Consider the following 25,938-nt stretch of genomic DNA (forward strand, 5'->3'; position numbering starts at 1 on the left):
TATTGTAATTCATATGATTGTTTGACATTTTATTAAGAAGCACATCTTTGTACTGTGGTAAAATTTAATATTCTGCAGCGTAACTGCGTGCGTAATAACTGCTGAAGTAATGGCTGTTTGGATTTGCTGTGGCTCTTTTCCTTTCTTTGTGAAGTAAACATGCCATAAATAAGGGTCGTTGATGTACAGCAAATCCTCCGTGGATAGGTGGCTTATCTAGTTTGCAGGTAAGAATACTGCCTATGGGGATAGGAAGGTACAAGCTGTCCGTAGCTCTCCTGGGTTGTTAGTTACATTGCAGATGCCCAGAAAGGCAGATCTCTTCCCTGCTCTCAGAGCCAGCATGGGTCTGAAAGTCCCATATGGTAGTATTGCTGTGGTTTGGAGCCAGGCCTGAAAAGCCCTGATGAACCCCAGCTGATTCTGTGCCCTGTCAGGTTGAACACCTAAGCCAGGCATCTGGCACGGTGCAGAGACACACAGTGACTAAATGCTCAGGGGTGCCGGCCTGGGCTGGAACCTTTTGGGGGGTTGTGGCCTGCAGATGAGCTGTGTCACTGGCCTGTGGAAAGGGAGGACTGAAGATGCTCGCTGTCCTGTGTCAGGGCTGACTATGAAATATGTCCAGTCTCCCCAAATAGGACTGGTGTAATGTCAGAACCACTACATGCACAGTTAACTGTGTCCAGTGCATCCCAAAACATACAAACGTGATGTGTCTCTGGGTTGCTTGATTACCTAAGAGCACCTCAAATAAAGGGGCATGTATGTTTTTGCTCTGTATAAGGCAAGTTACCCTAACTCCCAAAGGTGAAACTTGTCAGGGGTCGACGTACGTTGGTAGCATTAGTGACCTCCATCCCTGAAAACAGTCTTGAAAGGAGGTTCTTTTGATGAATCATCTCTCTCCATCCTGCTTTTGTGCCGTGAGGCATGTCTGTGTGACAATGGGAACAGCTTAAAGGGAATAGTCATGCTGGGGGTGTTAAAAAATGTATTTGTAGCTGTGTTTTACTGCTGCTTATGGTGGAGGAGGAAGTAATGTGGTAGGACAAATCGAAATTGCTGCTTATGTTATTGATATGCTGCTTGAGACCAGTGTTCTACAAATAACCTTTTTTCCATTTGTATTCAGGGAAATTAGTGTCTGAAACAACAGAAACAGAGGTATTGAAAAATTGGTGTAAATAACTTAGAATTTTTGCATTCTTAAATGAAAAATGAAATATCTCTATACATTTCACTAACTAAAATTCCCCATCCAGCAGAATTGGTGTATGCTGTCTTGCAGTAACTCTACAAAGCCTCTGCACCATCAACTGTTGGGATTTCTCACTGGTAAAACTAACATTTACAAAAACATAAAACGTAGGTAAAGACAAAAAAACCTGCCTTCTAACAGTTGTCTGGGTTGCAGCATACTTCCTTCTGTGTGAGGCAGGCCACAGAAACATGCCAGTTTCTCTGAGTGGATTTCAGGAAACAGAGATTCACCTTCCCTTCTCTGCCCTCCTGTATGTAACACTACAGTAGTAAATGATATCTTGAGCCTTGGCTTGGTATTTATGTTACTGTGTTAGACACACTCCATATTCTTGCTACCATTCAGTTAGTTTCTTAGGAAGTTTGCACCTTTTGGTTTCTCCTCTTGATTTTTTTTTTTTTTTAAGAGCAGCTGGAATAAGCAGTTGTAAATAGAGTCAGCATTAAAAAAATTGTTGGGATAGAAGTATTGATGAATTTGCCAGTGGCAACTTTTATGCATGCAAGCATAGAGAGTGATAGTTTGCAGAGATGACCTATGGCTTTGAGATTTGAAAGCTTGAACAAAATCATCAGGTTTATGACCTTCATGGAAAGAATATTCATCATACCTATGCATATGTTGTTCTTAACTGCTGGCTGCTTGGGTGAAGTACAATATGTACACTATGTTCAGTATGACTGCAATTTTAGAATGTTGCATCCTTCTAATATGTCCTGTATTCCTTCTTCTGCAGGATTGAGGTGCATTCTTCCTTCTAGTACCAGTATCTGTGGCAGAACTTAATTTGTAGTCATCAGTTCTGAATACTTTTCTGTCTGTGCTAATGTATCCACTTAAAAATCATAGCTTGGTACTATATGGGTACCAAAAAAGTATCTGGCTATAGCTGACTCTAATAGGAGGTTGATGATGAGATTACAGAGCATGGGGGTGCTATCTCAGTTGCTGTTTTCTACAAACAATTGTCAGAAAAATGTAACAAGTGGAGAAAAAATTATTAGTGCTATTGTATCTACGTAGGAGGATTCACTTGGCAATGAGGATCCTTTGGTATATGCCTTTAACTCCTTTTTTCCTTTTAAAGTAGCAGTCTTGTGTTAAATCCAAACAGAGCTTAAACATCTATTTTTTTTATTCTTATTTATTTCTTGTAATAAAGGTAGACAAGCTGTACTCCTGTACTGTGGCAGCAGGATTATCTCTTTGAAGTTGGTTTCACCCTCTCACGCAACCTATTGCTCTGAACTATTTTTTTAATCACAAATTATGTCTTTTGCAGTAGCATGCAAAAGAAAAATACTTTTGTGGCTGCAGGAGTTGGTGTAAGTTTATTTGTGCAAACGATAGGCAGTCTGATCTGTCAGCTTGCCTTTAACTGCGGTCACCATTTAGCTCTTGATTGTGATTGTGTTAGTTTTTGGTAATTGTGTTTGCAGTCTCGGCTGGAGGCTGTGATGAAGAGTGCTTGGAACTGGGGCATTACACAGATAAAATCATGATGAAACAGCTGCAGCTAAATCATAAAGAAGTATGCGTGGGCTTTAAGGGCTGCATATTCTGGAAATTTTTATTACACTTAATTCCCATATTTAACCTTTTTAGGAAAAAAAAATCTCCCTACAATTAGAAATAGATGTAAGATTACAGTAGTAAGTATTATAAAATAAATCTCATAACCTTTCTGTTTCAGGGAGGGAACATTTTGTTTGTCTTTGCCTGAGGTGAAACTGCTGGCAATTTTCTTAATTTTTCTGATCTTTTAGATGTCTAGACCTGAGTGTCTGATGGTGCACCCCTTTCAGCTGAGGAGCCCAGGGCAGTGTATCAGTGCTATCAGTAGGTGCTAAGGCTCAGTGGCATCTAACTGGGCAGTCTAGGTGAGGTCCTCTGCATTTGGAAATTAGAGGGGCATTTCAGTTTACTCTGGGATTGTAATCTTTCCCTTTGTGTTCAGAAAAGCACAAAGGGCTGGGATCTTGAGGTAAATCTGAGTCTCTGGCATGTGGTATTTTGGGACATCCTCACAAATACCTAACCTGATCATTTTCTGTCAAAAGTAGTGTTTCTTCCTGATCTAGGCCAAGTAATGCACTGATAGATTAGCAAAATTAACACATATATTTTTTAAAAAAAATTGATATTGCATTGCCCAAACCTCTAATTGCTTTAAATTGATGACAGACAAATCTGATTACTAAGGCAACCTGCTCAAATTAAAAAATGAAAAGCGAGTAGCAGAAAAGAACAACAAAACCACATACAATTATGAAGAAATCAAGTGTGGACACAGAAGATAAATTACCAACCGTGGAAGCAGTTATTGCAGTTGCAGGCAATTGAAGTAATAAGGAAGATGGCTTAAGGATGGCCTTGAATTTCTAATTATTGAGGAAATAAGGAAGATGTTTTAAGGATGGCCTTGAATTTCTAATTATTGAGGAAATGGGATCTGGTAGGTCTGTTTCATAATGTTCTAATTCTTTGACACAAATCCAGATGAGGTATTCCTAGCAGTTCCTTTCTGTACATACAGCTATCTTCTTGAGTTTGCTTCATGTGAATATAAAGTACCTCTGTTGAAGCACCTGCCTTGTATTGGGATAAGTTTAAAAAAAAAAAAATCTTTAGATGATATTAAACAAAATGCTATGAGTGATGGGTGTAGCTTGCTATGGAGGAGTCAGTTCTCTTTTTGCTCTTTTGGAGTCTGATGCTTCATTTGTGTCTGTGCCTAGGCGAACAGGGACGCGGTGATCAGCCGAGCCCCAGACCAGCGGGATGACCGAGCTGTCAGCCTCCAGGATGCCTCTGCAGTCTACGACCTCCTCAGCATCACGCTGGGCAGAAGAGGGCAGTATGTGATGCTGTCTGAGGTACCTCCTCCACACTCTGCCTCAGCTGCCCCTTGAAACGTGCTGGCAAAGCCCCTCTTTGCAGTGGCTTGATGGGAACGTGAAAGTGAAGCACACCAACTGGCAATTAGTAGAAAAAGCCACAGACCTGTGGCAGCACAGACCTGAAGTGCACACAGAACTGTTTGAGACTGACATAATTTGTGTGGGCACTTGAACAAAGGGGCTGCCATTTGAAGTGACGATGTATGCTAGCAAGTCCCATTAACTGAGAAGAGGAAAATGATGTCTTTAAAAAAAAAACAAACCCCCAAAAAACCACATGGGTCCTGGGCCACAACAGATTGTTTCCTGACCCAAGCAGCAGCTTTGATGAAAGGTATAATGAGAAAAATAAATAAATAAAGTTCTAATATTTCTCCCATCATTTCTTTCTCAGTGCTTGGAGAGAGCCATGAAGTTTGCGTTTGATGAGTTTCACCTCTGGTATCAGCTTGCCCTGTCCATGGTAGCTTGTGGAAAGGTAAGGTTCAAACAGAAGAACTTAAAAAGGGCACATTTTCCCCTGCAGAGTGTATCTAGATTACTTGTTTGAACGTGCAGATCCATGTATTTTGTGGGAGTAGGGGCCATCAGGCAGCTATGCTGAAGGATAGTGCTCTCCTTTTAGTCCCTGATTACACTCTGTGGTCAGGTGCATGCATTTGGTATTGAGTAGTGTTCTTTCCATGTCGTGTTTGTTTCTCATTATCAGGGAGAAAATGAATTTTGTTGCATCCGTGCAGGTTGCAAAGTGTTATACAGCTGTCCGTTCTCTGCAGGTTCAACATAAATGTGCTTAGTATAAGAAAAAACTGATGTCTAAAACTCAACTCACTCTGTGTCTTTGGGCAGTTGACTTAAGCTATGGTTTCTTTATATGATCAAGGAAATGTTAATGTTTTGTCATAGAGAGGTTTAATATTTTTGAAATGCCTGGTGGAAAATATACTCTTGAAAAAGAAACTGGGTGAAATTGGAATGGTCGTGTGTTTTAGCATAAAATGTTGTTTTAAAATCAGTATAATTGTCAAAGTTATCAGTAAACCATTGAGATGCTGAAATCTGGTTGTGAAAGGTAGGCAGTGGCAGCAGGAGTTTTTTTTTTATTAGTGTTAAAAGAGTGGACTTACTGTAGGAAATGTAGATGGTACAAAATGTAACCTGTTCTTTCTGGAGTCCCCACCTACACTTTTTGAAGGTATGAGCAAATTGATGCTATGCCCTGGTAGACCACTTAATGTGGTCATATATTCTGTGCCCATGGACTGTACAGGAATCCATGGAGACCACCAATTAGCAGTCATCTGACCAATTGCAGGTACTACTGGCGTTTTATGGCTCTACGCTGAGCTGGAAACAGTGGCTTTGGCATGGAAATGGGAGATGAATCTACAGCGGTATGCTTTTGTGCAGAAATTGTCATCTTGTGGTGTATAAGTGGCTGCAGAGCTTGGAAGACATCTGAAAAGGATTCCTTGACTTCTGTGAGCATAGGCAAGGCCTTATCTTGGAAAACTGTGAATCGTTAAGCATTATACTTCAAGAAAATGACAAGAGAAAGTCTAATAAAGAGCATCAAATATGGCTAAGGGTATAGTAAGCAGGACTGTGGAGAGACTGAAATGATTAAGAGAAACAAGTCTTCAGGAGCTCTTAGAAGAAGGGGTTAATCTTGTCTGTGGTGGTTAGGATAAGATGTAATGACTTGCAGTTACAGCAACACAAGTTCATGTGTCCTATAAAGAGGCAAAAAAGGATAGTGGAACACTGGAAAAAGATTGCCCTGTGGGGGTTGTGTGGAGCCTGCATCACTGAGCATTTGTGGAACACCCTGGGCAAACATGTAGTGACACCTCTGTGAGGCATCAGGGATGTACTCAGTGGGACACTCGGTGGGTGTACCTCGGTGGGAGTCAACCACTGTTGGCTCTGTTGTGGAACTCTACAGTTACCTCTTTTTGAGCAGAACAGATACAGCTGATTTATGAGACACCAAAGCTTTGACAACACATATTAGATCAACAGGGAGCTGAAGGGAGATATTTAGACAGAAAGAGCCTTGCAGATTCCTATAGGAGGTCAGTACAAGCATTTCAAGATCCAATTCCAAGTATGAAAACAATGGCTAGACTCAGTCATGTATAAGGAAACCTGAAGCTACTAATGGAATACTTAAACAATGAGCTTGGTGACATGCTGCTAATACCTTGCACTGGCCTATGTCAGGTGGGGGGTTTACAAGTCATGTCCAGCTCTCCTTGGCATTCAGCTGGAGTTAGCACAGTCCTGCCCTCTGTGTCTTTACAAATCTTCCAGATACCTGATCTCTTGATACTGAGGACAATAATGACTACATAGGCTATGATGGAAAGACACAGTATCTTCCCATAAACACAGGGCTTGTCTGGGAGCTTTATCCGCTTTTTACAAGTTGTGTGACCTGTTTATCAACAGCAGATAATGCTATAGCTCTAATATTGTGCTGGAAAGCAAATCTAGATTTTTAACTACCAGTGGTTGAGAGTGAGTGTATCCAGAGAATAATTGTGGTTCAGTCATAGATTAGTATGGTCATGAGAAATGCAGCCTCATCTTTACCTTCTAATAACTTGCATGGCAATTCTGTCCTTTTCCCTATATATTTGCATACCTCTTCACCTTCCCTAGAAATTACTACATGTTTGGTACTTTAAAAAAAAAAAAAAAAGTAACACAAGTATCCATCTCTATAACTGCCCTATCTTTTCAGATTTTCAAGTATGTCATGTCTTTTTGCCTGTACTTGAAATATTTACAAGGTAAAATGTCCTAATCTTGCCCATTGATGTGAAAGCTCTAAATGTTCTGAGCCCTATATAGGTCAGAGGGAATTCCCTTACCCAGCAGTCCCATCTGTGCAGTATTTCGCTTCTAATCCCAAAGTATTCCCTGAGGATTCCTGTCATATACTCTGCAATGCGTCATCTTGCTAATGGGAAATGTGGCATACATTTTTATGTTGCTTTGGAGCTTGATAGCAGGACAGAGTTCATTTAAAAGTAAGTGCTCCAGTGTTGCAGAAAGAACTCACAAGAAAAGTGTGGTCTGTCTAGACTGCAGAATGCAGAGTACACTTGAGCTTTTATAGGTAAAGATCTGTTTTCACCTGTCTCAGTCACAGCCAATTCCTGATCTCATTTCTTGGTAATGAAATCTCACATCCTGCAGCATTACTCGCTCTGCAGTACAGCAAATCATGCTCATAAATCCTGGGCACAACAGGAACAGTTCTATCAAGCTGTAAATGCTGTAAACTTCGGTTTATCTTTTTTTTTTTTCAACATGTTTTTAGGATTTTCAAACTTTGACCTTCTTGAAAGTGCTGTAAAATCCTGTCTTGCCCTCTATTCTACACCGAATTTGACTAATGTTACTTTTATTTTGTTTATTCACCTTCAGATTAAGTCAATCAAGTTGAATTTCGAAGTAGTTTATTCCTCTGCCAGCTGAAAATTGCCAAATGGTGATTGTTGTTTTTCACAAGTGATCAGTCTGAATGTCAAGCCAGCCACCTAGGCTCATTACTGCATGTAGGCTTGAATTTACACATTATTCTTAAAAGCATGTGCCTTAACAAAAATAGGCACATCACTTCAGTAAGTTCCTACAGGCCTTGGGGCTTCCTAAAATGGTGAGTGAAAAAACTCAGGGAAGCATAACCTTCCTGTCTGTCTTTTATGCATTTAAGTGGTGGAAATAATGGAGTAACAGCGATTTCACTTCTCTGTGTTTCTCAACAACTTACATAATGAGAAAGATGGTGTGGTCTGGTTGTTTTTTAACCTGTTCTTAGAAATGCCTGTTATACTGAGCTGTATGTCCTCTGAACAAAGAAGGCATGTATACTTAAATTACTGAAATCCACTATTGCATTTGGAAGACTTATGTAGGCAGTTTTAGATGAAATGCTGGGAAAGCCTAGACAACGGCAAAGACGTGGTGAGAGTTGTCCTGTGTCACTAAGTGCAGTTCTGGATAGGCAAAAGAGGTTTAAATTAGTCTAATGCAGTACCCTTGTTCTTGTGGTGCTGGAAAGCTGAATGCTGAGTTCTTCACAGATGCTTTAAGTTGCTTCTGCTGGTAATAACCTTGGCAATGTGGTAATACAACAGCTAGAGGCTGAGTGGGCATAGCAGCTCCCTGGCTCTGCTGCCATGCACGGACAGGCTGGAGCCTGATTGGCGAGTGGTATGATAGCCGGATGCCATCTGGCAGAGTCCTCGGGCAGTGAGATGAGCCACTGTCCCGCTGCCAGACTAAAATGAGTGCAGACAGTTGCATCTGTTTGTCTCAAGATTTTGAAAAAGTGACCGGTATTCAACAGCATGGGAAAAGGAAGGACCGAATTGTCATTTACAGAGTAGTCTTTGTAGTCTTCACAGTGGTGAAAAGAGAGCTGCTTGGGGCAGACTTGTTCTCTGCTGCTGCTTTCCAGCTAAACAGCTTCCACGGGAGGTCGTGCAGGTTACCAGCACACAGCTCTCCTGCAGACTGGGGTAGTTCCACCAACATTTCTGAAGTTGGAGGCAAAGTTGTCATAGTGTCTAGATGATGTATTGCAAGCACAAGGGATGTGAAATAGGGTCCTTGTGCACTCGCAAGCATTTCCTTGGCCTCAGACCAGTTGGATCAGTTACATACTTGTTCCTTGTTCGGATTTCTGTCCCCTTCCACACCTAATACCCTCACATGGGACCTAGCCTTGGTGTTCCAAAGTGTCACTGGAGCTCTCTGGATGTAGAGACTCAGGAGAGCATCGAGAGTGGGCTCTAGGTTAAATTTATGGTATTTAGGAAAGTCTTCTTGATCTGCATTGTGAGTGTCTTTTTTACCTGTCACACTGCTTAAGGGAAAGATAAACTGTGAAAATGCGTGTTTTGAACAACATGAGGCAACACTGATGCCTCTCTTCTATCTACCCAAGGAGACAAGATTTGTATTTAGTGACAATGATTTGCTGTTTTCCTGAGGGTAGTGAGGGAGGGATTCTTCAAGGATAGCTGTGAAATTATTCTGTGAACAATGAGTGTACTTTGTCTAAAAGTGCTGGGTGCCCTTACTGAGCCATTCAGCTGTCATGTCTTAATCTCTCGTGTCCAGTGAATATTTATTGTTGGTGGTGTATGGAGTGCATCGAAACATTTTCAAACTTATGTTTAATGTTTCTGCCCAAAAAAAACCCACAACTTGGTTAGGGAATTAAGAGCTTTAGGATGTGCGGTTTTTGAGAGGAGGGGTGGAGAGCAATATAGCCTTAGGCCAGCTGAAGGAAGCCTGGAGCATCTGCTAGAAGAGGATAATCAGCTTTTACCCCTCATACTGTGTACTCACTGAGGGGATGAAGTGCAGCAAAAAGTGACTAAAGAAGAGCTCAGGAACAATTAAAGGATCTGTGGGGAAAAGCCTCTATGAGAGCTCAATGGAGCTGGAAGCAGGTACCTGGAGGCAGGGGCTGTGCTCAGCAGGCCTTGTATTGCTGATGTGTTCCTGAGGTGCCTGGCATGAAGCTTTCCAGTCCCTGGGAACACTGTCAGCCCAGGGCTTGCCTTGAGGAAAGCAATTGTGTGCTTTCAGAAACAACTGCATTGTTGCTCATCTCCCCCAGCCCCTGCTAGCCCGTACTGGGACACTGTAGGAACAATGGTCAGCATTACCAGATAGATAGATAGATAGATAGATAGGCTTGGCAGTAGGGAATATAAGCTCCAAGCATGGTACCTTGCAAAACCAGGCAGATAAAGCAGCTTTCAACTACACGAAGTGCTCCTTTCCGCTCATACTCGTTATGTTTGTTCATCTTTAAGGCGAAGAGGAAGAAATAGTCAAGCTTGTCTACCTGAATGGTTTTCTTAATCACATAATGCTTCAAGAGGTGTCTTGTCTTATACATGGAAAAATAACCGGATCCTCCTTGGCATAGGTCATTCAGCTGTGTTTCTGAGGGAGCAGGCTCCAGCTCTTCCCAGAGCTAATCTTGCAGTGTCACTGTGCTCCCCTTGGCTGCTCAGCAGTTGGAGATGCTGCAGCCTTGCCCAGGGCTTGTTCTGGCAGCATTTTTAGGGTTTTGAAACCAATCTTACACAGCCATGAACTCTGATTTTGGAGCCCTTAGCAAGTTGCTAATACATACTGGTCATAGCCAAATAACGACAAGTAATGTCTGAGCTGCTCGTATCTGTGTTGCACCCAAAAAAAAAAGGAATCTTCCCCTTATTTAAACAGTGCAACAAAAGCAGATGTCTCTGAGTGCTTCGAGGAGCTTCAAGTTTGACTCAGCCATGCCTGTACTGCCAACATACAGCTTTCCAGAAGGTTAGAAGGAAAGTTATAAATATATTTAATACATAATTCTGCAGCAACAGCAGACAAATTTTATGATTTAGGCAGTTCCTTCTGTTGGCTTCCTTGCAAAAGCTTAGGCTGGTTGCTAAGCAACTGGCATAAAAAAAAGTACATTTCTCTTTGTATTGCGGGCAGGAACCTTGGGAGCAGCAGAGGCCTCAGATGGCTCCTTAAATAGCATTGCTGGGGAACGAAAGTTAAAATATTGAACATCCATTGGTTAAAGATCGTGTTACAAAGGTCAGCTATCTGGAGGATATTCAATAGTTTGGTTTCGTTTGGCGCAAAGGAAAGATTAGAAGGGAGTTTGCCTGTATGCTGCAGATAGTAGAAAAAATGGAAATTTCCTAAGATGCTTGGCTGTCAAGCAGAATACCTGGGTGGGCTATATAATTACCTTCAGGCTTAACTCTCCTTTCCTTGACAGAAAGTGTGAAGTGAGGTGTTTGTCACAATTAGCAAGGACAAATGTATGCTTATAGGTCTCGGAATTTAAGAGATACTTTTAAGAGGGAGTAGTGGAAGCTGCTTGACTCCAGTGCTCCAATTTGCTAAATATGAGGTAAAAGAAAAGGGAGAGAATTGGTCCTCGTGTTAAGAGAAGTAAATGTCTTAGGGGAATAATGTTCATGCTGAGGGATTCACAGAAATCTCTGAATTCAGTGGAAGGCTAACACCAAAACAACTAATTCTAGAGTTCTCAGTTGCTGGCTCACTGTCATCTTTCTGTGTTGGTTCAAGGTCATTTATAGTTAAATGTCTGTGAATCCCAGGATACAGAGAATATTAATTCTTGCACAGTGATGGAAGATTTCCCCTCCTTCCCCACAATCCCTTTGAAATAATGCAGTTTTTAAAGTCAGACAGGTTGATGCTAGAAATATAGCAGTACTGATTGTGGAGATTCATCTCTGCACTAAACTGCCAGGTGAATTGGGAATGAGGCTCTTTACCAAAACCACCACTGTGAGGTGAGAAGTTTTTCCCTCTGGCTAGAAAGTATTACCAAAGAAGCAAAAAAACTAGAAAAGTCTTTGGAACCTTTGCAAGAGGAGAGCACTTGTTTATAGTGTGTCAAAGTTTGTCTGGCATGATTTACTGTCTGGGAATTTTTCTTTCCTTATTGTGGTTTTTTTGTCTTCTAAATATGAAACAAATTTCTAACATCCTTCTTTTGATGCTTTGGTATAGTGAGAGAGCAGAGGAGGAGAAAGCAAATTATGCTGGAGTAAGCTAGGAAAACCAGCATTTGGGCAGTATCTATGAGTTTACCATGACTGATGGCAAGATCTCTCAAGCTTGGAAAAGGGAAAAGGAAAATTACCTGTAGGATGCTTTTTGTTCTGTTCTGCTCATGTACAAGAATATTTGAGGAGCATACCTTCAGGCTTCATTACTGAATTAGTAAATGGGGAATGAGAATTGTGTTCTCTATTTAGATAGTTGTTTTTCTTTAAATTTTACTCCCTTAAAGGATTCAAAACCATGGCTGCTGTAATTACTTAGGGGAAGGTGTCCTCTCCTGCCTTCTCCTTCCCCAGAGCTTCCATGTGATTTCTTGCTGGAGATTAAGAAGTGCCCTTGCCCCCAAATTGCATGTGGTACATACAGCTCTTTCAGAAGCCCATATCAAAAGCAGCCATTTATCAGTATTGCTTTCGGCTTCCCAGAAACTGCCTAATTTTTTCTCAGAAATTATTTCGGAGGATCTTTGCAGAAGAAAAATATGGTATGTAAGTAGTTTAGATGAGGGGAAAATTGACAGAGAAAACTGGCTTTGTGCAAATCTTGGATTTAAGTATGCAGCAGGAGTGCCATGTTCATCTCTGTCTCCTTTGCAAAAACCCCGAAGTTGGTATTATATTAAGGATGGAGATGCCCCACTCAGGTATTTGAAATTCTTAAGTCCCTTACTCCTTTTGAAATTTCTTCGATGGCTGAACATTCTCATTAGAGCAGTGTTTCCACTCCATAACCTGATTTGAACTGTGTGCTTTGTTGGCCATAACAAAGGGAGGATGGTCATGAATCTTCTTAAATCTGATGAGGGTCCCAAGGCCTACATTAGACCTCCCATAAACAAAGTTGAAACCCCTGTGAGGCAGCTGTCAGCAAGTTTGCCATTCTTTTAAACCACATCTGTTTAACGGGTCTATTTGTGTTTGAGGGAACTTTTAAAGCCTTCTTCCCAGAGAGAGGCCAAATGAGACCCAGAGGCAAATCCCTAGTTTTCTGAAGTCCTCGGGAACTGGTTCCAGTGCAGTCATTATAATCTAACAATTAGCAAGCTAAACAGAAAGAACTTAAATCCTGGCTTGAATTATGATGTGAGCCCCTCTAAAGCTCAGAATTATGAGTAGGAAGCATGCACTGAAATGGAGTTCAATTTCTGCTCTTCTCAAAACATGCCTCACCAATAAATCTAATTATTATTGCCGCGCAGTGAATCTCACAAACAATGCGTTTGGCTGCCTGGTCCACCCACACTAAGTGAAAGAATATGTACATTTTAATTATCAAATTATTTCAATGTTGTACAAACACTGTTTCATATTAAATATTTTTACAAACCGGTGACATCTGTATTCAGTAATGAGTGGATGATATTTTTCCCCTCGATATTAATGTCTGTAATTAGTATCTTTAAGAAACCTTGATATTATATGTCATGCCAGTCTCCCCTAAGTAAGGTCACTGTGGGAGTGAGATATTATTTCTCCTGTCATTCCTTGACTAACATTTGCATCATCTGTATAAAATACTGCTGTGTAAAGTTTTCAAGGTGAAATTATATAATGGCTCTTGAATTTTTAAAATGCAGCTGGGGAGAAAGGCTTCCTATCACCCTGTTCCTGAAACCCCTTCTGCTCCATATGTTTGGTTGCAAATTTTATAAACCTCTTTAAAGTGACATAACTGTGTAAATGTTTAAGAAGCAATGTGGAAACTGTAGCTCTCGCTCTTGTAAACCCATGTTCAGAAGCTCCTGAGTGCATATAATTCAGTGACTCCCCATGTGATGTGTTTGGGTGTAGGCACAAGCTGGCATGTTCTGCTTTGCAGCATTCAGTAGTCACTGTTTTCCAGTTGCCTCCTGAGCGGACTTGGGACTTGAATCACTTCTCATCTGATGTAGACCTGGGGAAGTCCTACAGCTGTGGCCCAAATTAGGACAGGCCTGTCACTGCTTTGGTTTGTGCTGGTGCTGGTTGTGCTGACCCACAGGAGAGCTGTCACCAGCTCCCAGGTACTTCCTGTTTTCCCTGCAGTCGTACTGCTGATGGGGAGCTGAAAAACCATCGCTTGGTTCAGTTTGTGTCTTGTTTCTGCAAGCCTTGACTCTGGACAGTGTCTTTTACATATCTGGCCTTTTCAAATCACTTTTGAGATGAGAAAGATGAATGGAGTTCAGTTGTGGATATACTGACTGTCATGGTGCATGTTGTCCCACTGGCACATTTATTTTTTTCTGGAAGCACCTGTGAGGTTGGAATATATGAAGAGCAAGATGATGATGTGCCAGTGGGTTCCTTGTGGGGTTTTGCTTGGATTTCCAACACATCCACTATGCTACTGGGAATACCAGCTGCTTGCAATGCAGGTAGCATTCTGTGAGAGAGAGGAGTAAGATGCCATTAAAACCTGAGATACCACTTGTTCTGAACAAATAGGTGTCAGAGAGATTCATTCTGAGGGATGCCAGTCATCTCGTGACAGCAAAGCCCAGTGGTGTGTTCCTTCCTGTACCTCAGGGTTGAATTACCCAAGTCTTTGTTTCTGAGAAGGATGAGGTAATGGTTCAAGCTCCAGGACAAAGATTATTGATTCATGTCTTTGCTCTGAGACAAGCTTCCTTCTGGCCTTAGGAAAATTGTGCATTTTGAATTGTAAAATGGCAACTATTTCTATACTTTTATTGATTGTACCTGATGCTCTAGGTAAGGGGAAGCAAGAAGAGGAACATAGGGTGTGCCATTGCTCTTCTTCAGACAACACGTCAGGTACCTGAGCTTTTCAAGCGGCAGGATTTGCTCTCTGCTGCCAAGGAGCTCAAGTCTCTAGTGTACATCTGGTTTTCCATTTTCTCAGGCTCTCTTCCAAGCAAATTCCTAAACGGGCTTTTAAATGCAGTAGCGAGAGGTGGACCTTCAGTTCTTTGAAGGAGTCAGCAGACGCAGACTAATTTGGTGGGAGGAAGTGCTGATGTCTGGTGGGAACATGAAGCTGCCATGCAGGGAATTGCAGCAGACACCAGACCTGGATGCCTGTGCTGGTCAGAGTTCTGGTAGGGACAGCCTCTGGGGGCCAGGAGGAGATGCCTGGGACCTGATAGGAATAGCTGCTATTTTGACTTTACAAGCTTCTGTTGCCGCTCTCCTGTATTATGGAAAGGCTATGACTATTTAATGTGCTTCTGAGGAGGAACACTGAGTCAGAGAGGCCAGCATGTGTCTTGGGACCATGTGGAAGTTTGGAAGGAAAGGGGCATGCAAGGAGAAATTCCAAAAGAATAAAACTTCTTCTTTCTCAAGGATAAGAAAATTTGAGTGGAGCAGGGGTCAATAGCAAGGAAGGTTTAAACATGATAGAAACTGTGGTTCAGGTGGAATGGGATGGGAGACACTGATAAGGCAACTTCTTTTGCCTCCTTATCAGCTGAACAGGTCTTTGTACCACCATCTCAGACCAGAGCTTTCCTCGTTCTCCTTAAAACCATCTGAAATGTGGCAGCCATGAGTATGTGCTGTAAAAAGCAATGTTTGCAGAGTGCATTGAATCAAAAGGGCTATGTAACTGCTAATCTTAGTAAGTGTCCTCATTAATGGTAACCTAACACTAGGAAGACAGCAAGTTTTATGGGCTTTCTTTCTAAGACATGCTTGGACCACCCACTGTGTATTCAGTGTATTCGTCTGCAGTTGCTTGCTCCACCCTTTGTATGGTGGGGTCCTTGTATTCTTGTATGTCCTGGAATTGTAGAAGACACAAAACAACTTACCAGACAGATTACTTTAGTTGCACAAACCTCTCTGAGTAGAGTTGTCCTAAAATGTTAATGTACTGGAGGATAAGCTCTTTATGATCTTTATGATCTTTCTTACTGGGACATGGTTATGTGCAAGGAAAACTATAGCAGAATTCTTGTATATTGAGAGGGCAGAGTTAACATGAACAGTGCATTAACAGCTAAGGAAAACCTTCTTGTGCTCAGTCAGGGCTGGTTCTTTGGTGTGTTTCCTCTCAGCATGGGAAGGGCATGTGTTTGTATGCACATGTGCACACGCATGTGTCTGTGTGTGGAGGTGGGAATAAAGTTGTTAACTTGTTGCTGAGGTGATTCTTTTCTCCACAGTACTTCTTTGTACATGCCACTGAAATATCTTGCTTGGACTCTGTAACAGCATTGTCTAATCAGCCTTTTTTATTTCCTCCTCGCTCTCCTACTCCTCTTCCAGTCGGCATATGCTGTGTCGGTGCTCAAAGAGTGTGCTAAACTGCGACCTACGGATCCCACCGTTCCTCTTCTGGCTGCCAAGGTCTGCATTGGGTCACTGCACTGGGTAAGCAAGCTGATGCAGTTCTTATGTAATAGATCAGGTTCTGCAGTGGCAGTGCCACAGTGTAGTTGCAGTGGGGAGAAAGGGAATCCCTGCTAAGAATCATGCACGTGTGTACCTTTTTAAAATAGCGTAAATCCCAGCAAGAAATTTTGCAGTGAGTCATTGAAACGTGTTTTACTGGCATATTAAAAAAAGGAGGAGGATGGAAAGCCATAAGTGCCATGCTGAGGACTGCTTTTTCAGCTGAGTATTGTGTTGAATTGGCCACTCTTGTAGCCCCTGGAAGAAAAAAGTTAATAGTTATAACTGGACTGCTAGACAGTTTGAGTCTGCTGGACAACTCGGTCCTGTGTTCTTGAAGTTGCTGTGTCAGTGTTTTCTGGATGTGTTAATGTATGTCCCAGAAGAAGAACGGGAGTGGAAGTTGGTGCCCGTGATTATCCAAAGGAGCAGAAACATCTGTCACTCTTTTGCTACTTGGTTTAATTAACTGAATAGCAGCCTGCTGTTCTCACCTGTCCTCACCACGAGGTGTCCCTGCAGTCAGTGAAGGATTACAGTTGCTAATAGAAGTAAAACAAAGATGCAAGAAAATATGACAGAAAAAACCAAAAGAATCTGCCCAGATTTTGGTGAAAAGTTCTTTCACATTTGCTGTTGTTGTGCCCTCTTACTCCTGCCTCCCCATCCTCTACATCCCTATGTGATGCAAGCTGGTGTTCAGCTAAACTTGAGTTCTGTTGGTTGTCACCACCATCAGGAAGGACATCTGGTTATGGATGTTTTTGAATGAACTACACTGTTCAGACTGTAATGGTTAAACTTTTACGTGAGTCAGCAAGAACTGGGCGACATCTTGTTCTAGGAAAAATCTTCCAGGTCTGAGGGCCTTCCTTCCTGAACTACCCAATCTAACTTTGTTCTACATACTAGCAATTTAGCTCTCTTGTAGCCGTAGCTCAGTATCTAAATTTTCAGGGCTGAAAGTTATTCAGTGACATAACTTTCATAGTGAATGTTATTTTTTAAAATTAAGCAAATAAGTTTTTTTTTTCTGTTCTTATAGATGTAAAACAATGTGAAAGCCAGGCATTACAGCTGTGTTGAACAGTCTTACTAGTGTCTCTGATGAAGTTTTCAAAGCACAGCTAGCATATAAAAAATACCTTGTTATAGAGACACTTAGAAAAGACAGTGAGGCTGTAATTTGGTTCCAGCTCTGTCCTTGGCGATCCCATGTCTTCAGACTTGTCATATGGCAGAGCTGGTAAAGCAGAAGACTAGCCCTAAAAATTAGGAAAGAGAAGGGAAGAAGGGGGAAATGAGCTGGTTTTCATTATTGCAAAGCAAGAGGGTTTTTTCTTTTATCTACTGCTTTTTCAGTGTTACTTAATCAGACAGTGGCTTAGAACTGGAGTGCAGTATGAAATGAAAACATGATTTCACAAGAGGGTAATTTTACTGCAGTTATCTAGAGCACAACCTTTGAACTAAAACCAAATTAAAAATATTCCTCTCCCCTCTTCCTTTCAGTCAGTGGCCTATGATCTACCCTCATATGAAACTTGATGATAGAATAGAAGAGTTTTAATTAAGAGGAGTCAAATGGAAATCAGAGCATCTTTTAAAAGAACTGAAATGATAGGTTCCCACATCTCACAGTCAAAGGGATACTTCTGATATTACTGGCAGACTCCTGTGACTAATAAAGACCTTCCTGCTTAGCAGAGCTGTTTTTCTTAATGTCATCCCTACAGTAATTATTTGCATTTAAATTACATGGCAATCAAATCAGAATTGAATAATTTAAACTGGAAGTGAACAAGTTGATCAATGCCAGTATAAATAGAAAGGAGGATAGACATGGCATGGGAACAGTCTAATGGACAAATATTAACAGTTGCAAATACTCAAATACATCTTGCTTTTCAGAACACATAAAATTCAATTAATTTCTCAATTAGGAAATATATCTATGTATTTGATTGCTGGCTAGGCAGGAAAAGGGTGAAATCAGATCACCATTTATCCAAATTAAAGAGCTGATTTATGTCCTGCATCTGTCTACTATATGCTTTTGGTGCAGTATTATATCCAGTTTGTTTATAGCCCATGGGCAAACAGTGCTTTAGTCTTTTTTCAGTTACTAGCAATAAAGAAAACCCCAAAACACAACATTTATGCAGCTGGATAATTACAGAATGTCATGAGAAGCACAGAACAGTTTCTTTCATGATTAATCTAGTGATCACTTAACTTCTTTTGTTGGCTTTGTACATGGTGCCTCAGCACACTTTAAAAACCGGGGGGAAAAATTAATTGAAATGTACTGTAGTGATTTACAACACTGAGGATGCTCAGATCACATCTATGAAATAATCTCTCAATGGAGAACAAATCAAAGTGAAAACATGCATACATTCATACAGTGCCATGCAAATCAATATATAACAGAGCCTGATGTGGAAAAGAACTGAACCGCCCCCAGCTTCTGTTGTGACAGTATGACCAGATTATTAGCTGATGTAAGTTGGCACTACTCCACTGGCATATTAGTGGCACCATGCTGGCTTACATCAGGAGATGATCCACCCCATCAACCACTAGCTTTTAGGATGTGGCCTGCAGTAAACAACTGAGTGGTATAAGCAATGTTTTGGTTACAGAATTACAGGTTTTCAAAATCTTTTAAAAAATAAAAATTAAAAAAAAAGGTGTAAACAATAAATCAATATTTGATTAATTGTAAAGCTTAAGCCAGTAGTCTTGGAGGACCAGAAAAGCTCCAAAACTAGTGTACCCATATAAACCACTTTTTTATGGTCAGGATGTAGTCAGACCTGTACCTAATATATAAATACAAAAGTTTTTAGCAAGGTTGGAATTTTTGTATACTGTATCTAGCCCATTACACAGGTGTTACAAATGTGTTTGTAGTGGGCTCAGAATTACTTTTGAGGCATCATGCTGCTGAGCCTTCCAGTTTGCTGGGGTTTCAGCATGCATTTTGCTGAATTTGCATGTGGATGATTTCTGTCATATGAACACAAAGCCCATTTGTGTTTAGCCAGCTGTCTTTTAGCTTTCTGGAATGCACTATGAAGTCTTTGACTATTGTAGTTCAGAGTAGTGTTTTAAATTTTCGTAGGAAAAAAGTTGAAGTAGCTCACATTGAAATATGTCCATACTTGTCCTGCCTTGTCCCACTATAAATTCAGAGTTCCGCTTACTAAATGGCTTGCTGCAATTTCCTCTTTCACTCAGCCTTCCCTGGCACGGCCTCAGCTGAATGCTCACTTGCCTATTTTGGCAGTGACTTTGAGTTGCAGCATGAGTTGTTGTTTTTAATATTTTAATAGTACAGTACTGTTAATTTCACTACTAATCTAGGTTCTCCAGGATCCTCTTATGGCAGGTGTTGTGAAAATACTAAAAAAGGAACTTCTGCCTACAGGCAAGCGTTAGATATTGGATTTCTCCATTTTAGGAGCCTTATTTAAGGTATTTAGGATTACTATGATGCTTTTTTGTGCCTTTTACTCTGTTGATTTCAATGGAGACACGTTAAAAACTTTGTAAATACACACAGAGCGAAATGGACTGCAGTGCTTGAATCTTCTGGAACTCTGACAGAAACCAGGATGACGTGAGGGGTGTTCTTAGTATTGTCATTGCCCCACAGTGGATACAATAGCAATAGTGGTGTTGTGTTAAACTCGTGTAGCACTGACTGATGGCGGTATTATCAGCTAGTATGAACTTACGGAGGGACTTCCTCCCATGGCAAAAGCTGCAGCACAAGATGGTGCTGTGCCTGAGACATTTCCCTCATTCCTTTCAACTGATATGCACAGCGAAGTGCTCTGCTCCAGCACGTTGCTGGGAAGACAGAGATCAAGCCATCAGTCAGGAAAAGGGAGAAGTGGTGTTGGGCCAGGGCAGACCATGCATGGAGCCGTAAAAACTGAGTAGGACATACTGAGTAGGATGTCATGGGGTGTGTGTGTATTGGGGAGGCTGGTAGGTTGTAGATTTAGAGCTGCATACTTCTGAGGCAATAGCTTATCATTCACTAGTTTCACAGACACTTAATCAGAGAGTGCTTCTCCCTCCTTCTGTCTGTTGTTGACCCTGCCACTGTAGATAATAAGTGCTGTGCATGTGCTTGTACCCAGTCACTTAGGAGCCCTGGAGTTGCCTGGAAATGCTTAGGTCTTATTGCAATATGAATAGTATTGAAAAATAAAATCTAGTCCTGTTCCCAGATTTATTCTGCCCGCTGAGTGGACATTCTAGAGGATTGACATCCCTGGGGTGAGAGGCTACTAAGAAAGCAATGAATGACAAGGAGCTGCTAGACATTTCTTCCGTCTTTTAATAGACATTCTTGCATACATCACCACTGCTGTTACTGGGGCAATCCCATGGGTTTTTAACATTAAAAATTACCAAGAATTTTGCTTTCCATACATCTCCTTTATGAACAAACCAGTCCAGCTACAGTGGAGGAAAGGCCCGAATATTTCTAAGTGCCTAGGGGCTGAGCTTAGACACAGAGTAAGTTGGTGGGCCTTACTATGGTGACACAAAGAGAAAATGCTGACTGGACCCACTATACAAAGCGCAGGATTTTTTTTTCTGGTAACATGTCGTTAGCTCTGTATGCTGTAAACAGCTGTGGGACAAAACCTTTTCATTAAACTAGGCCTTATTGACCCATTTCTCCCTATAATTTTTCCACTTAACATTCTCTTTTCACAGTATTTATTTTCTTCTCTTTGAATTAGTCTCTATACCTACAACCCAGTGTCATGAAAATTAAAAGAAGAGGTCAATTCAATGAGGTAATATCATGTGTAATTTTGCACAGATACCCTTTTCATAGGATTTGGGTCACTTAAGTGCTTGGGTATCGTTCAGTGTCACTGGTGTCCAAACTCACCTGCTTCACTAACCTTGTCTGCTGTCCTAAGCCCAGTGTCACTTGATGTATTTCCTGCCTCTTCCCGTGTGTGCTCCTCTTTTTTGGCACAGGACAGTGCCATTTTCGTTCTGCTGTACGTCATCAATTTGTTTTGTCTTCAGTTATTCTAAATGTGTGCTGGTGAGAACTGCAGCTCCCACTTAGTCCTGGAGGGTGTTGATTCAGTGGTGTAGGGCTTGAGCTTTTCTAAAAACAAGCTGGGTGGCAGTTGGAAACCAGCTGGGTGGCACTAGGCCAAGGGACAGCACCTGCTGTTCTCCTCTCCCTTGTCAGTGTGCCCCTGGGCTTGGCTGGAGCACACACCAAAAACTGCAGTCAAGTAACAAGGGTGGCTGAAACAGCCACACTGTACCAGGGGAAACATCCCTCAGGGTAAGACAGCTAACAACTGTTCTTTTTCTATCAGACATGATGGAGGGAGTGGAAGGGATAAAAAACCAACCAGCCTCACAGTAGTACCATCTCACTGGTGTGAGTTCAGTTTAGCAGTCTGTCTCTCTCCACGTGCCAGGTGTCTGCTTGTTTCTGGTGTGGTGGAGAGGTTGCTTAGCTAGTGTTTCCAGGTGCCTCCTGACAGTTTACACAGATTGAGTTCAAAGTGCAAAAAGTTCCTCTTAGGTTGTTTTTCCCCCATGCCTGCTTTCTGAACTTTCTTCCATGCAGGTCTTGGAGGCAGGAAACTTCGCCCTGCAACCTGGAATTCTGCCCTTCTCTCCATCAGTGCCAGGTATGCAGACGATTGTAAGAACAGTAGGGGCCAAATTGGAGGTATACCTGTATGGCTTTGAGACTCTGTTTCTTGCTTGCTTCTGAGAGAATAAGAAGTAGTGATACTAAGGAAACTGAATTCTAGCTGTTACTGACTCCAAAACGTATCTTTTCTGTGGTGTTGGGAGCCGCTAGCAACCAGGTAGCAGCAGTTCACCGTGCATTTCCTAATCACAAAGTGACACTGTGCCATGCCTGCTGTAGAGGAGCTTACTGGCAAGGAAGGGCCTGCAAGTTGCAACAGAAGTTTTGATGATGTTTCTTGCTCTTCCAATGCAGTATTACATCACCTTAACATTGGAGTTCTCTTCTGAAGTGAATGAGTCACTTAGGTTCCCTTCATACTGAGGCTGGCTCCTGGCTGTGCAGCAGGAGGAGTAGGAATGGATTCTCCTGATTCTCCTGATAAGCTTTTTGATTCTCTTGATAAGCCTTCTGCCACTCAGCTCACTTCTGTGTACCCTGAGCTCACAACTTCTATGAGTCCCACAGGGTGAGATTTTTCATACCTGGCACCACATGGGGAGTAGAGAAAGAGAAAGTAGCTCCTGCTGCTTCAGGTCATATGGCAACATGCAGGAGAATGAGGAGAATGGTTCTATTGGTGGGTCACCAAAGGGGTTGGCGCCTCATTTGATGGCTTCCCCCTCCCTTTCTCATCACTACAGTACAGAGTGGTGACATCTCATATCTTTAAGGACCCCCACAGACACAGCTTTACTGGCAGATCACAGCTCAGGCTCATTGCTGGTCGCTCATTCAGGTGTATGGAGAGGGAGTTTTCATCCAGACTGCAATCTGGTATTCCTTGCAGTTTAGTTGGTAGCTCCAAGTATGTCTCAGGGGGGTTATTCCCATTTGAGACAGTAATTTCCAGATTCACGGTTGACTAGGCAGTCAGCAAGACTGATGCACTGGAGAGTTGAAACCTCACAGTGGGTGATGTGAGTGAAAGGTTTGGCTTTTCACACTTGCCCAGAATGATAGAAGAGTAGGAGAATGGGAGAAGAAGGGGCAGATGGCTGCCACAGCAGGGCTGGCGGGGTAAGTGTCTCAGTGCTGTAAGAAAGAAAAGGAAATGTTCTCATAAACAGAACCAGCTGTGCTGGAGTTTGCAGGGCCACTTATTTTCAAATCAGACTTCAGCTGACCTAAGTTTGCATTCATAAGAATCTTTGTGGCTAGTCAAAGTGCCATTAGTGTTTAATATGAATAAATGTTTACAAGAATGTGCTGGAAGTGCTGTTTCAGCCACTCTGAAAAGTTGTGGTTTTAATTATTCAAACATTAGATTAATCTGACACTGACAGGTGGCCCTGGATAACTGGCAGGCAAGAAGGCTGAATGCTGTACTGCTGATTTATACAGCATAGGCCATCAGTCAGAGGCTGGAAATACCATCAGGTGACCATTCAAAGAAACAATGGAGCAAAATCTCTCCAGTTTTAAATGTCTCCATTTCAGCTCCAAACGTGTCATTTAATCTTTTTCTTCATGCACTCTACCCACCCCGACTCTTGTTCACTAGTCATTAGAATTCTTTGTATAGCTCTTTTCTTCATTTAATGGAGACTTCTTGAATGAAAGTGTGTGTGGGGAGAAGAGGAGAAACAATGAAGACAGAGAGTGGGAATATAGCTGTTTATGGTGGCAGAGAGGTGCATAATGAATTTTCGGGCTGCAGAGATTTCATGTCTTACATAAAAGTTCCTGAGAACTGGAGAATTCAGTTATTTTTTCATAGGAGGGGTTTTTTGTTGATTTGTAGGTTTGGGGTTCTTTTCTTTCTGTGTGGCAAGTCATGGGACATTTTCTTCTTTTATTGTCCTAGGCTCTGATCCAGAACACACTTCAGTTTGTGGCAGGGAAGTCAGTAGGGCTACTGACAGTATTAAGAAATCTCCTGAAATGAATCTCTGTCTTCCTCATGTGATCAGAGTTTAAAGGGTCTCATTGAACATCCCTGAACTCAGTAGGACTATTTCTGGTGGTTTGGGTAGACTATGAACTCAAAGACAGTCCTAGCAGTTTAGTTGGTAGCCCAGGTATTCCCTAAGGGAATATTCTTGTTTCAGTTTGTAGTTTCCAGATTAATAGTTGACTGGGCAATGAGCAAGACTGTAATGATTTCAAAGTGCTTTCAGGAAAGAATTTGATTATAACATATACATTGGTCATTGGACTGACTTACCTGAGATTTCAGAAATTTGGGGGCTCTTGATCTACATCTAGTTTGAATTGTATGGCCTCAGGGAGTTATTTGATACCATCTCATGAATCCTGATAATAAATTGTTTATGAAGCTGTTAGCTAATGTTGTCACCTGAATGTCTTCAGGTGATGTGACTAGGAGGCCCATTGACAGGATATTATGTCAAGTAGATTCTGTTCATAGGTAGCATATTAACAGATCTCTCTGGAAGGGAAATTTCTGGTCTGCTGGTTCATTTTGGTTCCAGTTTGTTATGGGTGAGTCATTTTAGATGTTAAGAAGCCATTAGGTACTGGAGTCTGATGAAGCTGAGTATTAACAGAGCACGTGCCCTCAGTACTTGTGCCTAAATCAGATGGCTTTCAAACAAAAAAGTACTCTCTCAAAATTAAACAACCCCGTTCCTTAAAGTCAGTTGTCATGTAATAAAAGTTTCCAAAAGGAGGATTTTTCAGAGAGTGTAATGATGTTGGCTTCTTGATTAGGGATGACTCTGATTATGGTTGACAGGATCTGCATACTGTCTTGTACAGAAAGGAGATCTTCCTGTGATCTCTGTCTTTCAAGCATTACTTACAGCTTTGCCTATACCCCTCCAACCTACACCTTTCTAGGTATGTACAGTCTACAGGTCTTAGTTCTTTCTACTTTTAATGAGTAATGTTAGAGTCTAAAGTTAGAAATGAGAAACGCTGTTCTGTGATAAAATAATCAATTTATTCTTTTTGTTTAAAATTACCATTAACTCAGACTTTACGGATGCTTAGACCTGTGTGGTCAGCTGGAAAGGAAGGTTGTGGGGAGGAAAATGTGTTGAAATTAGTACTTTCTTGGTTTACTCTAGTAGCATTTTAAAAGGAAGTAAAATTTGCTAAGGTTTAAAAAAATTGTAAGTCCAAAATTGGATGGTTTTTCCTTTGAAGGAAGAGACCTGTTAGACGTTTCAATGTACTGCTAGGATAGTCCAGCTAGTCCAGCGTTTTTAAGGTTGCATTATTGAAATGTGTCTGAAGGGAACTGTAAAAGAAACATAGTGTCCTTGATTAATCTTAAACATCTGGAAGTAGTTTGAGGTGTAAAACCAAAACCTTCTCAAAACTTCATATGCACCAAGGTCTGCTTATCTGACCTTCTACATCCTCCTTTTTGTGACTGTTCACTGAGATCACTGAAAGCCCTTGTGTGAATGGCTCTCAGATCACTTTCAGGTAAGTTTAGTGGTATAATCTTATTGCAGCAAGTATAGAGGAAATGCTTGTAAATCTCAACCTACCTCTTTTGCAGCTGGAAGAAGGAGAACACTTTGCTAAAATGGTGATAGACCTGGGTGAGGATGCTGGAGAGTCCCTAGCAAAAGGTTACCTGGCACTAGGCTTGACGTACAGTCTTCAAGCTACTGATGGTGAGTTACCCTGTTTGTCAAGTGTGCTGTATGGAGAGCATTTGTTCAAAGTCTCCAGTGCAAGCAGTGGAAATCTGTTAGAAAATCTGCTTTCAGTGCTGACTAGACATGAAACACAATCAGATTGCAAGACAAGTGGAGACTGTTCACTTGCTCTTCTGCAGTAATAAAAGTGAAGTTTTTAGGTAAAGGAAGAAATGCAGATCATTACTTAGGTAGTGCTAATCTGAGTGTAGCTGACAGCGCTTGGTGTGCTTTACTTGAATGTTTGTAATACATTTCTTCACTTATTTACACAACAAAAAGTCAAACTTTCCATCTATTTTCATATTTTTGTCACCCACTCATAAATCACAAAGAAATACAATCTAAGAACTGAAGTCAGAGATGCCTGACTTCAATTCCTGGCATGATACTGATTCCCCACAGAGATTCAACCTCTCTGTGATGTGGTTTCTTCCTCTACTTA

The 25,938-nt window shown here is 41.5% G+C and overlaps 1 protein-coding gene across 3 annotated transcripts in view; it reads left to right on the plus strand.

Annotated features, from left to right (window-relative positions):
* Positions 1 to 25,938, plus strand: part of TTC7A (tetratricopeptide repeat domain 7A) — a 172,968-nt gene that overhangs the window by 39,194 nt on the left and 107,836 nt on the right. For all 3 annotated transcript variants that reach the window (XM_027898243.1, XM_027898244.1, XM_027898245.1), the window contains 4 exons: positions 4,003 to 4,140; positions 4,559 to 4,642; positions 15,999 to 16,103; positions 25,352 to 25,469. In XM_027898243.1, coding sequence (XP_027754044.1) covers positions 4,003 to 4,140; positions 4,559 to 4,642; positions 15,999 to 16,103; positions 25,352 to 25,469 — 445 coding nt within the window. The remainder of the gene's footprint in view (positions 1 to 4,002; positions 4,141 to 4,558; positions 4,643 to 15,998; positions 16,104 to 25,351; positions 25,470 to 25,938) is intronic.

The sequence above is a fragment of the Empidonax traillii genome, unplaced genomic scaffold (genome assembly GCF_003031625.1).
Source record: "Empidonax traillii isolate 1590-97213 ecotype Southwest subspecies unplaced genomic scaffold, ASM303162v1 scaffold586:size682069, whole genome shotgun sequence".
In the NCBI taxonomy this organism is placed as follows: Eukaryota; Metazoa; Chordata; class Aves; order Passeriformes; family Tyrannidae; genus Empidonax; species Empidonax traillii.